The following is a 15369-nucleotide window of genomic DNA, read 5'->3' as shown; positions in this document are numbered from 1 at the left end:
CAGGCCATGTCTTTAACCAAAGAGCCCTTCTGGCTGAGTTGGATAAAGCTGCAGATCTTGCTGTCATCTTCACTGACTCTGCTGAAGCGTCAGCAATGAAGGCTATGGCCGTGGAGAGCGTGGAAAAGGAATCCAAAATTTCCTGTTTAGGTGAGTCTGCTGTGATGTGTGCTTTTAGCTGGCTAAGCCAGTATTCCAGATTCCTGGACACACAGGTTACTGCCATGGCAGGCTTCAGACTCCCCATGATGGATTGCCAGGATCTCTTAAGTTGCTGGTCCATCTTCTTATCCATGGGATCCCTCAGGACTCCCATGTCTTCAAATGCTAGGTCTGTTGACCTAGAAACCTGGGAGAAGGCTGCATCAATCTTTGGCATCTTATTCCAGGGAGCTCCTGGGTCCTCATCAAAAGGAAATCGCCTTTTAAAGGCTTTAGGGAAGAAGGTTTTCTTTTCCGGATCAGCCCACTCATGTTTTATTGCATCTGAGATGGTCTGATGCACTGGGAAGATACGGCCCTTAGGCTCTTCCAAGCCTGCATACATTTTGTCATGTAGGGACAGTTCCTTCTTTTCCTCCTCTAGACCCAGGGTGATGTAAACTGCCCTCAGGAGACCATCCACTTGCTCTAAGGATAGTTTGTATTTAGTGGGCCTACTTTGTGCCCCTCCCTCCTCTTCTTCCTCTGAATCCTCTTTGGAATGTGAGGGGGAATTATCTCCTTGGGTGGAAGGAACCCCTTCTGTCCCCACCGAAGGAACCAATTGTGAACCCTGAGAGGACAGTGAGGCTGATGGCTGACTCAGGGCAGGATCCTGTAGGGATGACCGAAAAGATTGGATGGTAGCATCCAATTCCTTCCTCACAGATGCGACTAGATCGTCTTCCTTTACTAGTGCATCAATACATCCCTGGCAAAGTGTCTTTTTCCAGCTTTCCGACAACTTTGCTTTGCATGAAGGACACTTTCTCTTGGAAACAATTTCCGAGCTTTTAGCCTGGAAGACATGAATGGGAAAACATACACATGCTTCTTAAGAGTCAGCCTGATTCTCAGGGTCACCAAGGTGCACAGAAAGACATTTTAAGGGAAGTCCCATGTGCCCTGACAGGCCCCCAGCCACCAGGGGGAAAGATAAAAGGGATGGAGAGAGACCCCACAGTAAGATAGGCCATATAAAGATACCCCTTACCTGGGCCTTACTGGTGCCTGTGCCTGTCCCACTCGCTGAAGAAGCTTCCATCGCTTGGCAGCGGTATCACCCGTGGCTTCGGTACCGGTTCCGGAGACCAAAGCGCACCTGCACTGGACCGGATCCGGAATAAGGCACCAGCTTGCTCCTCCCTTCTTCCTCTGCGTCCGGCGGAAATGACGCCATACGCCCCCTGCAGAACGCTGCCCTTTCCAGAACCTCACTTCCGGTCCGGACGAGCGTCACTCGATCCGGAGAAATGGCGGCAAATTTGAAAAAAAAAAAGGCGGCGGAAGTCTAAGAAAAATCGTTCCGCTCCTCCAAGATGCCTTCCCAGGGCTGTGCTCTGCAGGGTCCTGGCCTAGAGCACTGAAGAGGAAGAAGGAGCCCATGCACTGCAGTCGGTCGCGTGAATGGGAGAAGCAATCGTCTCCAAAAAAGGGTAGGTGGACGTAGGAAGCCCGGTCTCTCAGGATAGCACCTTAAGAGCCCAGCTCCCCACAGAGGTGTTCCTCGGCCGGAGGAAACACAAAATCTGATGAATGGTGGGAGAAGCCTCCTTTTAAAATCTGGTGGATGGGGTGTTTCCTGATGAGGAGAGGGAGGAGCCATCTCTCTAAGGTGCTGTCCTGAGAAACGTTTTAGGGAAAACACAATAAAGATGCATTTAGCTGGGATAGTACTGGGAAGATGCGAGATCACTGTGCCATATCACTTAATTGACAGAATCATAGCTGCTAGGGGCACTGACATCAAGGATGAGATGGCAGTGCCCAGTAGCAAACAGTGTGTTTTGTTTTACAACCAGTAGATATTGGGGGAATTCATAGATACCCATTAGGAATCTGTTGGGCTTCCTCACTAGTAAGGTTGGCACTTGCTTCAGATTCATGTACCTGTCAAAAACAGGTACATGAACCTGGTGCAGGCTGGCACTGAGGGTGAAGTGGCCATACTGGAAACCCCTTCCTAAATGTGCTCCCTCCCTGGTCTGTGGGTTTGGCAGAGGCAGATGGGGAACTCCGAACCTAGTTTCCTATTTCCTAGGTCCTCCCTGCTGCATGTGATTGACAGTGGATAACAGAGGGCTTATTACATAACAGGTATTTAGTCAGACGACGGCTTTGTAATCCGCCCACTGCCATCCACTGTCACTCGCAGGTGAGGCTGACCTGATGCGGAGTTAGTATCAGAGTTCCCTTTTGGGCTTTGCTCCTCCCACAGGAACACAGGCCATGGATTTGAGTTGTTGGTTGGGTGGAGCTTGATGAGGAACTACGAGACTAGTTCCCTAACCAGTCTGCCCTGCCTGAGATTGACAGCGGATGGCAGTGGGTAGATTCTAAATCTGCAATTGGACTGAATAGAGATGATGGTATCTGCTCACTGCTATCCACTGCCAATCACAGGCAAGATGGACCTAATGGGAAACTAGTCTCTCAGAGGTCCCCATCAAGCTCCGTCAACTTTTAGTTCAGCATGACCCATGTCATTGACTGCTAGAACATTCGTGGCCCTTGTCCTAGCAACCAATAAGGTAACTGTAATACATTCAAAACATATACAATATCTCACAAAAGTGAGTACACCTGTCACATTTTTGTATGGGTGGATGTTAGAGACCTTGAGCTCCTCCACCTTACGTTAGAGGATGCCCTACAGATGCTCAATAGGGTTTGGGTCTGGAGACATGCTTGGTCAGTTCACCTTTACCCTCAGCTTCTTTAGCAAGGATGTGGTCATCTTGGAGGTGTGTTTGGGGTCGTTATGTTGGAATACTGCCTTGCGGCCCAGTCTCCAAGGGGAGGGGATCATGCTCTGCTTCAGTATGTCACAGTACATGTTGGCATTCATGGTTCCCTCAATGAACTGTAGCTCCCCAGTGCCGACAGCACTCATGCAGCCCCAGACCATAACACTCCCATTACCATGCTGGAATGTAGGCAAGACACACTTGTCTTTGTGCTCCTCACCTGGTTGCCGCCACACACGCTTGACACCATGTGAACCAAATAAGTTTATCTTGGTCTCATCAGACCACAGGACATGGTTCCAGTAATCCATGTCCTTAGTCTGCTTGTCTTCAGCAAACTGTTTGTGGGAATTCTTGTGCATCATCTTTAGAAGAGGCTTCCTTCTGGGACGACAGCCATGCAGACCAATTTGATGCAGTGTGCGGCGTATGGTCTGAGCACTGACAGGCTGACTCCCCACCCCTTCAACCTCTGCAGTAATGCTGGTAGCACTCATACATTTCCCAAAGTCAACCTCTGGATATGACGCTGAGCACATGCACTCAACTTCTTTGATCAACCATGGCGAGGCCTGTTCTGAGTGGAACCTGTCCTGTTAAACCGCTGTATGGTCTTGGCCACCATACTGCAGCTCAGTTTCAGGGTCTTGGCAATCTTCCTATAGCCTAGGTCATCTTTATGTAGAGCAAAAATTCTTTTTTCAGATGCTCAGAGAGTTCTTTACCATGAGGTGCCATGTTAAACTTCCAGTGACCAGGATGAGAGCGTGACGGGTCACAAGGGAAAATGGCTAAATTGGCCCAATTTGGACATTTTCATTTAGGGGTGTACTCACTTTCGTTGACAGCGGTTTAGACATTAATGGCTGTGTGTTGGGTTATTTTGAAGGGACAGCAAATGTTATACAAGAGGTACACGAACTACTTTACATTGTAGCAAAGTGTCATTTCTTCAGTGTTGTCACATGAAAAGATATAATAAAACATTTACAAAAATGTGAGGGGTGTACTCACTTTTGTGAGATACTGTAAATAAAGTAATGAACACAAAGCCCTCCCCCTGTATGCCAGCTTTGACTTGGTCTTAATTACTGCCAGTTTTCTTATTTAAGAACTGGTAGTAATTCTATTAGAAACTGTTGCAGCCATAGGGACAGATTCTAAAAGTGGAGGTATTAAAAAGAACTACCTGCATCTGGAGTACATGTCAGTACTGATAACAAAAGCTTTTAGAAATGTGGTGCTACCAATGTTAAAAGGCTATACTGGCAGAAAAGTGAAGTTACTGCCATACTGAATTTCCCAGACTGTATTCTACACACAAGTACAGGTATCTGAGGTAACTTAGAGGTGCAAGATGAATTTAAGTGATTGTAAATGCTCATTTTTTTTTATTTAAAATAAGAAACATGATATACTTCCCTGTTGTGTGCAATGGCTTTGCACAGAGCAGCTCCCATCCTCCCTTTTCTCGGGTCCCCTGCTGAGAGCCCCCATAGTAAGCCGTTTTCTCTGGGGGCACTAGTGTGTGCTCCCTCCCAAACCCAGTTGTGTGTCCATTGACACACAGTGTGGCTCGGCCCCATCTCCTCCTCACTGGCTATGATTGACAGCAATAGGAGCCAGTGGCTTTTGCTGCTGTCTCTGAGCCAGTGAAGAGTGAGAAAATGCTGCTTTCATGTACATCACTGGATTGAGATCAGGCTCAGGTAAATATCAGGGTAGGCTGCGGGCAGAGCTGTATATAGAAGGATTTTTACCTTAAAGGAGTTGTAAAGTCAGAAGTTTTTTTTATCTTAATGTATTCTCTGCATTAAGATAAAAAACCTTCTGTGTGCAGCAGCCCCCCTCGGTTACCTAACACTTACCTGAGGTCAACAAAGTTATACCTAACTTTAAACAAACAGAACTCTGGGCAAGCATATAAACCTACATTTCGGACATAGAAACCTTTGGTAAAGAAATATTTTAAACATTAATATTCAAGTATTTTGACCAGTAATTTTTCTCTATGATCCCCAACCAGCTAAAATATGTCAGCGTTGGCTGATAAGCAACTTTAAAAAGGATATTTATAAAGCAGTGAAATTGACATTCAGCAAACATTCACGGCAGGTAACTCTTACATATACTCATGTTTTAAATGACAGTGATTGATTCATCCTCAGTGAAAGTCACATACACAACCTTAAAAATATGTTTTTAAAAGTATGCATTAATATATTCCTGACCTTTCATAATATACAGCAATGGTTTCAGTTTTCCTGGAAATTCCCTTTTAATTTCAACTGAGTCTGTTAGAGCATTTTGCCCTTCTTGTTTAATGTGGTAAAGTAGATGAAAATTGTTAATGTAGAACTATGGGCAAAACCTTTTTTCATTTTTAATAGGGCAAGGGATTGGTATAACCCCTGTCGGATTTTCTTTCCCCATCTGTGCCCCATTGTGGAGATATCCCTTCACTTCCTGTCCTATAGCCAAACAGGAAGTGATAGGAAATCCCTGCGCATTAAGGGAATTCCTTAGGGACCCCCAGCTCACCTAAACTAGTGTCCCCATTGGAAAATTTCCCCTCTATTACGTTTCTAGGGACAACCCAAAATGTGCGATTTTCTTTTATTAAAGCGGTTGTAAACCCTAATAAATAAAAAAAAAAAACCTGCAAGACAAAGGCATAATGGGCTAGTATGCATCGCATACTAGCCCATTATGTGTAACTTACCTTAGAACGAAGCCCCGACACGGACCCCCGGACATCGCTGCGGGCGCTGCCATGATCCCTCGCCGTCTCTTCCGGGTTCGGCGGCTCCGGCGCCGGGAGTGATTTTTCCGGCAAGCTCCCGGCAAATTAATTGAAGGTCCCCCGGACCTTCAGAGCGCATGCGCCGCTCGCGCGAGCGGCTGCATGCACTGTAAATATCTCCTAAACCATGCCGGTTTAGGAGATATTATTTGTACCTACAGGTAAGCCTTATTATAGGCTTACCTGTAGGTAAAAATGTCAAAAAGCGGGATACTACCGCTTTAACTTTTAATGATAATGGTAAACAGGACAAATAGAGAGGCTGTATCTTCCTCGTGGGAAAGGGGGGGGGGGGGACTGGCAATGAAAACTGACAAGGTTTTGCCTTTAGGTATACTTTAGGTACGAGAGGGAAACTGGCAACTGATAAAGACGCAGTGTACTTTCTCATAATTTATGTTATTACTTGGTTCATATAATTGCAGTAGGATCCTGCTAGAAGATCTCAGCTATGCACATATGGTATCATTGATTCTGGGCTCAAAAATAATACCTCAGGAATGAGTTCAGTCCCTCCAACGACTGCAGCCCCATTGTTTTTTGCAGCTTCAATATCTTCTGCTTTCTGTTAGAAGTAAGAAAAAAAATAAATACAATTCAGATCTTGTTTCCTGATCAGCATTTGTGTATCACCATTAAATCATTTGCTTTCCTTTTATTTTCCCGTAATTCCAAATACTGACAGAAACAGCAGATGAAAAGAAATTCCAGCACATCTTCAGATTCCACATTCCTCATACCTTTGCAATGCCAACATTCACTTTCATGCCAACTAAATGACTTTGCAAGACCAAATAGCACGCAGCAGCTGTGCTCTGCTACTGACACCAAACCACAGCACACCCTACATGCCCACAATAAGCAATAAGTAAAATTCTTCTTTTTCTATTTGCATATGTATGGCTGATTTTTTTTTCCACAAACTTTAAAGGCTTAGTCAACTCAAAGCATGCTTTTGAGAATTTTGGGAACATCATTGGGAGGTATCAATGCACAAGGGGAATATCTAAAGATGCTAATAATCTGTGCAAAAATCAGGATGAAGATTCTGCTTTCACTAACAGAAACAGTCTGCGGCTTTTAAAAAGCAACATCAGATAAAAAATGTTACTTACCAGTGAACTTCTAATGCTCTCCTGCTGTAAATTAGAAAGTCCACTCTGCTTACCCTAATTCACTAAGGCATCATTTGCACAGGCATTTTGCCATGCTGCAAATCCCAGTGAAAGGAATCCACAGATTCCTGCTGCTGGGATTGACAGCTGCATGCCAATAGCTGTGGCTGACAAGCTCATACACTGCAATAACAGCCTGTCGTGGCCACAATTATTCATGTCTGCTTGGATTCACAGCATGGCAAAATACCTTTCCTGTAGTACAAACAGAAAAGAAAACTTAGATTTTCTGACCCCTAGATTATTAGCATGAGACAGCAGTGTACTGCAGCAGCACTTGAATGTGGATGCTGCCACTGCTGACTAAACCAAAATGCTGGTTGACTGTCACAATGATACTCTTCCGTCAATGCTTCAAGACCAAACCTATATTGTATATAGTACCTATATATATATATATATATATATATATATATATATATATATATATATATATATATATATATATATATATATATATATATATATATACACTGCTTGGGCACAATGAATATTCTATAAGTTCCCTAAAATATAGCAAAACTTTTCTTTACCAGTTGAGGTCTAGTTTTAGGCACCAATCTGCAATGTGCAATTAGGAATTTCTGACTGCATCTCAAGTATTTAAGCTAGTGGATCAGCATACCAGCCAGGCAAGTAGGAAAATGGAACTGTGTAGTGGCAACACATGTAACTCGGAGCAGGTAGTTTGCGTCCCTAATTTTTCCTCATGATTAAGAAGTGGTAATAAAGGATAGATGCTGGTGGGTTGAATCACCCAATATCTGATATCTCTAGGGCCTCTTTCACACGAACGGTTAGAATTCAGCTTTTAGCTGCAGAAAGAGGAACTTATTTACCGCTGCTAAATGCAGACAATGCATCCCTATGGCCCCATTCACACACTGCATTTAGCAACGTTTTAATAACATACGGTTTTGTGCATTTAGGAAAAAATAAAGTTCACAGCGTCCAGGAGCGACGTACTGCAGCTATCTGTATATAAACGCAGTTAATCGCAGTAGAAAGAAAAAGTAAACAGTTGCTATACAAAAGGCAAGAATTTAATACCGCAGCTAAACACAGCCGCATGTAAACGCAAGTAATGGCACATAATCGCAACGTACAAATGCGAATAATCTTTGTGCCAGGAGTGTTGGAACTTCAAAATAACAAAACATGCTTTTCCCAATGGCAGAACAACCGCCCATGTTAGAGGGGCCTTAGATACCCCCCCCAAAAAAAACTCTGTTTCTAACTGCACCTAAGTGTGACAACCCATGGGGGCTGGGAGGGGCATGGCAAGGGATGAGGCACACAAGGAATTCTAGCAGTGAGTTCTCAGTGGTGTCTCTAAACCCATAAGGGTTTAAGAAATTACTGGCTAATTTAGGAGGTTTGGGAGGGTTGACCACACAAAATTAAATAAAGCTCAAGCTAAGTTGGGGGTGTGCAAAATCTTACCAATGTTGTTCCATTTCTAAATAAAATAAAGCTTTTGATGCACATGAAAATCACCATTATCAGTCAAAGGTGTCACAAAAGCATTTATTGGAATTTTCAAAAATGACATACAGCGCAAGGAAATAGTACAAAAGACAGTTAAAAAGACAGTACCTCACGCCTCTCAAGATTGCTAGATACAGAACTGATACCACCACCTTATGCCCCATGTGTAAGCTCACCCGGGTCACTTTTTACCATCTGATTTGGGACTGCCCAGTGGTGCAGGGCTACTGGAGGCAAGTTGTCAGATTTTTGCACGATACCATGGGTTCCCCCTTGACACTGCTCCCTAAACCGTGTTTGTTGGGAATTTTCCCAGACACGGAAATGGATAAATTCACTACGCTTTTCCTGCAGGAGACGTTGTTTCTGGCGCGGAGGCTAATAGCGAGACACTGGATGCGTGAGCAACTTCCCACGCTCGGTGCCTGGCTGAGGGAGGTGAATGATACTATCCCTTATAAGCGGTTTATTTATATTCATAGAGGTTGTCCATCCAAGTTCAAGAAAATCTGGGATAGATGGCTTCAGGCCCCCGAGACGTGTGCTTAGGGTGTTTCCCCTTCTACGAGCCTAGACACCCGTGTTGTGCTGCCAATGGACGTTGCAAATAGATTTCACTGCACGATTTCTCTCTTTGTGTTGTATGCATTTTATTTTATCTCCTTTTGTTCTTCCCAATAAGCTCTGTACGTCTCCTGTTTATTACCCACTCAGATATTGGTTTACTCCTTTGGGGACCTTTTGTTTGTGTTAAAAGTACTATATCTACTCCTTACACATTGTATATGTTGTTGTATTCCTGTAATGTTTCTATTTTTCTAATAAAGAAACTGTTTGATTAAAAAAAAACAAACAGTTAAGTGAGAGTTCAAAGCAAAGGCAATATGGGCTAGTAGGCCACAGAGGCAGATGAAGATCAGATAATCAAAGCTGCAGCAGCAGCCTATGGAGCCAGTGTAACCAAGATACGGATGTGCAGTTGCACAGAGGACTGCTCAAATTCTTGGGAGTTGCACCTCCAATTTGGTTGAAACCACCTGCAACCCAAGGGAGAACGTGGTACAAGCACCACATTTAAGCGTGTGAGCTAAAAGTTCATAGAGGCCTAAAAACAAAATTACAGGTGTCATTTTCTTTCTCTTCACAATCCTCTAATCTCTGAAAATGGTCAGGGACAGCAACCTTTGTTGTTATTTCTCCTTGACCACACAAAAGGAGAGCATAAAGACCTCTCCTAAATGGTGAAAGGGAAAGAGACTCCCCTTTACCTACAAACGTCATATACTATCTTTTCATGAAGGTTAATGTAAAGAGTAAGCTAAAAAAATGTACATCAAAATCTTTACACAGTGTTCATGCACACGGTTTTATATAGAACAAGGAATCACATAAACTTTAAAGATTTTTCTACATAGCTAAACATGAGCATTTGATGAAATAAACAGAGCTTATGACAAACCTCTTTGTGTGGGTAATTGCCACGTTTTTAATTCAAAAACTTCCCTAAAGGCAAGGTGTAGTAATGATATTGGTATACACTTCAAACATCCAGAAGACTGAGGTTTTACATATAAAGAGAACAGTGTGTGCATTCTCATTATCATAAAGTTTAAGTAACTTTTGGAATGTTATTTTGTAATTAGATTCAAACTGGAATAAAATTACCTGCGTCAAGTGAACCACTAAACAATAAAGGAAATTAAATAAAGATGGCTTCTGCTTTTATTTAATTTCCATATAACCCGATTGTCTTATCTTCTGCTTCTTTGCACTTACCTCTGTAAACACTACGACTTTGTTTAGTTTCTTCACAAACGGGAAAGGGAAGTGAACGTAACCAACAAAAGGGTCCACTTTTTTCTAAACATAACAAATGCAGATGTCAAGATAATGAATAGTATAGAGATTTATCAAGTTTTATTTTTATATTTTTTTCCAATACTTTATTTAAAAAACAACTCACAGAAAATACAGAGACCAATGACAAACATGTCAAAATATATCACCGAATTGGAAAATCACAGCACTTGGAAAACAAGTGAGGTCATGAGCAATATACAGATCATGAAAAGAAACTTCCAGAAGGCCTGGCACTTAAGAGTCTCTGTACCCCGAGAGGTTTTTTTTTCACAGTACCAACACCACAATTAAAAAAAACAGAATCAAACAAAGAGATAATGAAAAGGAAAAAGACAATACAAACAAGAAAGAGAGAAAGGAAAGAAGTTAGAAAAACAAAGGGGGGGGCGGAGGGAGAAGGACAGGGAAGGTTAGGTTAGAGGCAAGAACAAAAAAAAGGGGGGTCCAGTCAAACTGCCACCCCTTCAGATCCAAGATGCCCATCGCTACAATCTCTATTTAGGATAAATTAATTTGAAAATTATCAAGTTTTATGATAGTCTTAAAGGTGATACTAAACATACAATGTTTATGTGCAATTATCCCTTCTATGTATGTAAATTATTTTATTGTATTTAATTTCATATAAAAAAGCATCTGAGTACCTTATTTAATCATCACTGTTGAGCAGTCACATCACATTTTCCTGGTTTTAGGGAAAGATCTCACAGAGAAGTTTCTAGTACCGTGTTGATGTATGCTCTAAGCAGCAGAGGATCTCTGGACTATGAATCTGACTGACAATAGATTTCACTTTGTTCACACTATAAAGATATCTGGAGGAGGTTCTGCCAATTACAGGCTATGTCATGCCCCTCCAGACGGAAGGGACTGTAATTTACCTCTGTGTACCCCCACATGCCTGACTCTATAGTCACATGGGCTGCAAAGATAAAAAAGGAGGATATGAACAGCTTAGAATGGAACTGAAACTGGAGCATGCTCAGTAGATGTGGCAACAGCTGGCCTACACAATCTCAGGCTGAAGCGGGGACACAGACAAGGAAGGAGGGACAGTGAACAGCAGGATCAACCAGTTTTTTTTCAATCAACAGAAAACAAATGCTCTAGTGCAGGGGTCTTCAAACTATGGCCCTCCAGATGTTCAGGAACTACAATTCCCATCATGCCTAGTCTGTGAATGTCAGAGTTTTACAATGCCTCATGGGATGTGTAGTTCTGCAACAGCTGGAGGGCCGTAGTTTGAGGATCCCTGCTCTAGTGCATGAGTGAGTATGAATACAAAGAATTATAGCATTTATTGACAAGTTTAAAATGATTTGGGTTTAGGCCCCTTTCACACTTGTGAAACCTAAAAGTCGCGTGAATTTGCCTGGACTTGAAGCAATGCCTGAGTAATCTTGAGGGCTATGGACCTCAAAATGCATCAAAGTCAGACCAAAGTAGTGCAGGGACTATTTTGAAGTCACACAGCTATGAACAGTACTTATTGGAAACCATGGAGTATGACTTGTCATGTGACTTTGCAGTCCCAAGTCACAGGACAAGTCGCACAAGTGTGAAAGAGCCCTAATGACACTTTAAAGCACAAAATATGTATGTAGGATTGCCCTGTAAATATATAAACATACTGAATAGGTTTGTACACAGACACATAAACTGGTACAGGTTTTATAAACACATCGATAATAACATTTTCACCTTTAAAATGATCAAAAAGAAGTAAATATTTAGTGCCATAGTGCAAAAAATGAAGCCAGTTACTTTTAAAGTGGAAAAATAATAATTACAAGGGGGTAGATATTTTTGTTAGAGGAGACCATATAAATCTTCTCTGCCCAAAAAAACTTTTTTTAGCAGTTTTTTTTTCCATGTACACTGCCTAGGGCATATGTAGAGTACAGTGTACGCTCTTAGCCTCCCTGTGGGCTTCTGTAAGGTGCTGAAAATAAATCTGGGTGCTGGATCATTGGTAATCCACAAAATGAGCAAGAGTTACATTATCAGTGGCCACCTAATAGCTGGAGAAAGATGTAAGATGCAGAAGGCAGCAGAAAGACTACATGTGTGCCTATATGTTTCTAGATACATTAGTTGCACCTAGTAAAGTGACCACTGAATGTTTGTGTGTACATTACATACAGTATACAGATTGAATGATTCTACCCACCAATGTCCACCTCCTTCTAAAATAGCTTTGTGTGTGCTGACCTTTTAACCAAAGTCATTATAACTTGATATTGTTAGGGTGTTAGGCAGCAATTTGGCCACTGTTTTAATGCCAGATTAGTAACACACAGTAGTTACCTTTTTTTCTAGCTTCATGTCCAGTTTGAGTTGGAGATACACTGCTTGGTCTGGGCTGGTAAAATCTAACCTCTGGAAGGTTTTTAGCATCTCTACTGCCATTTCTGGCTGAATAATTGGCTTGGGATAGTAACGAGCGACATAAACATCATCAACGGGTTTCCAGGCTGAGAAACCAAAGGGCTTGATGCGGCTTGTGTCTTTTCTTTTCTCCTCTAGCTCCTCCTTTGTTATTATCATTACTTTTGGTTTTTCCTCTTTTGTGAGCTTTTTGGCTGGTCTGCAAACAATGGAAACAGTTGAAAGCACTGAAATATGTGAAGCCAGAGCACTCATGTGAGCCATTCAACACCCAAGTCTAATATGGGACACAAGTCAAGCATGTAATAAACAGGCAGTGTTTTTTTTTTCTTAAAACACAGTGAAGGATAAAGCTCGATACACATGGGCTGAAAATGGTCAGTTTGACAGGAACCAGCTGACTTTTGGCTCATGTGTACAGCTGTCACCAGTGTGTTTTACAGAAGCCGGTCTTGTGACCTATCAAACAGGCATGCAAAAAAACCGGCACCCGACCTGTGTTTTCTAGTGGGGGCGGTCACTCAGTCAGAACACAAAGGCACAATGGGGGAGATCACTGCACTAACATCACTTGTGTTAGTTCAGTGATCTTTGTTTTTTTTTTTGTTCAGCTTGCCAAGTTGAACGAAAAAAAAAAAAAAAGCTTCCAGTGATTATGCTATTGTCTACATAGAAAAGGGAATAACTTCACGTGTACTACAATAAAAGTGTTCTCCTTTATCTAGGACGCTAGCAACCCATCCCCTCCTCCACGGGATACCTATTGGCAACCTGGACATCCGCTCCGCACTTTTCGCGGATGATGTCCTCATTTTTACCTCTAACCCGACCTCTGATCTCCCAACCATAAAAAACATTTTTGAACAATTTAGGCGATGTTCGGGGTTGCGCATACATTTTTCTAAAAGTGAGGTACTCCCTCTGTATTCTCCCCATAACCCGCCGTGGGCCTCCCTCACTGACTTGAAGATTGTTAACTCACACATTACCTACCTGGGCATAAAAATAGGTAAACATCCATCCTCACTGTACACTCTAAATTTCTCTCCCACAATAGACAAACTGATCTCCCAACTCCAAACTTGGCAATCCCTTCCCCTCTCCTTCAAGGGTAGATGTCATCTCTTCAAAATGACCAGTTTCCCAAAGCTCTTATACCCCTTGCAAACTATCCCCCTCCTGCTAAAACATAAGGATGTGAACAGGCTGAATAAAGCAATTTCTGCCTTTGTCTGGCAGGGTCGACGCCCCCGTGTCTCCCTCAAAAAATTATACCTGCCGAAAAGAGATGGTGGAGTCGGCCTTCCAGACATACGCTTATACAACATGTCATGTATTCTGAGAGGGGGCCTAGACTGGATAAGGCGGCAATCTAGGTACACCAATTATGAACTTGAAACGCAAATGGTTGCCCCTTATGACCTTGCGGCCGTGCTACACTGTGGGAACAGGGACCTTCCACCCGATATCAGGAACAATATCTTGATCAGGGATACTATCGCCTCCTGGAAGGCAGTCAGAAAAAAATTGGGGGTTCCCCAACGAGTTTCCAGATTCTTGCCCATTCTGGGTCACCCCCTGTTTCCCCAGAGTCAGCACACCCGTATCTTTGCCTCATGGGCGCAAAAGGGTCTCACCACTTTTTACCAGTTATTCAACCCGCTAACTGGGAAACCAGCTAGTCTATCCTCGCTGAATGCTTCTTTCGGGGTACCCGATTCTCAACAATTGTATGTTCAACAGTGCTTGGGGTTTCTCCGGTCTTTCCATATGGACTCCTCCTCTTGCTTCAAACACTCAGCAATGGATTTATGGATCTCGACTGACCAGCACAAAATTTCCCATATCTACTCATCCCTGAGTCGCACTCTCAACGAGCCCACTACTGCCCAAGTGGCTCGCAACTGGAATACCGTCCTCTCCTCCACGACGGCTCACTCCCGGGCTCTACAGGGTTATAATGACACTTGCCGCTTCGTTCATAACGAATTCTGGAGGGAGCAACAGTTCAAAATACTCCACGGAGCTTACCTTCCCTGCTTGAAATGGTCCTCCAACCCTGACCAATTACTGTGCTCACTTTGTCATCACAAATACCCCTCTCTACTTCATAAACTGTGGTCATGCCCATGGATCTCGAACTTCTGGGACAGACTCCTTCGGTTTATTCTACAGCTCATTGGCCTTCCAATACCTAAAGATGTATACATCCTACTTTTTGGGGACATACGCCCATTTATGTCTCAATTGCCAAGATCCCAAAAACAAATCTTACTTCATCATAGATCTTGGCTAATGAACTGCCTAATGATTGCCAGGAGAGCCATACTAAAACGTTGGATCGCCAACTTTCCGCCTACCTTATCCGATGTTAACTCTGAATTCCAGCTTCTATGCCGTAGAGATTGGATGGACCTACATCAAAACACACTATCACGTCCGGACCTATTTCTCAAAAAATGGCGCGTTTTCATTGATGCCTTACCATCAACATTGTGAAAGCCTAAACTTTAACACCACTCGTGACTTTATGACCTGAGAAACCCCAACCACTACTTTGATGTAATAGCTATTCATATCCGTTTTGGGGTCTTTCACGTATGATATCATCTTGATGTATTAGTCTATTTAGACCTGCTAATACCTCCCTCCCCCCCCCCCTCCTTCTGGACTTACCGATTACTACTTCTCCTATCCGTGACCACTG

General features: G+C 42.9%; 1 protein-coding gene across 1 annotated transcript in view; it reads right to left on the bottom strand.

Annotated features, from left to right (window-relative positions):
- Nucleotides 1–15369, bottom strand: part of MRPL1 (mitochondrial ribosomal protein L1) — a 96072-nt gene that overhangs the window by 67913 nt on the left and 12790 nt on the right. The window contains exons 3-5 of the mRNA XM_082266885.1: nucleotides 12582–12861; nucleotides 10191–10274; nucleotides 6245–6316 (exon numbers count right to left, since the gene is read on the bottom strand). Coding sequence (XP_082123011.1) covers nucleotides 6245–6316; nucleotides 10191–10274; nucleotides 12582–12861 — 436 coding nt within the window. The remainder of the gene's footprint in view (nucleotides 1–6244; nucleotides 6317–10190; nucleotides 10275–12581; nucleotides 12862–15369) is intronic.

This window comes from Pelophylax lessonae, assembly GCF_965119305.1.
Source record: "Pelophylax lessonae genome assembly, chromosome: 1".
Taxonomy (NCBI): Eukaryota; Metazoa; Chordata; class Amphibia; order Anura; family Ranidae; genus Pelophylax; species Pelophylax lessonae.
This window is presented reverse-complemented; position numbering and strand designations above follow the sequence as displayed.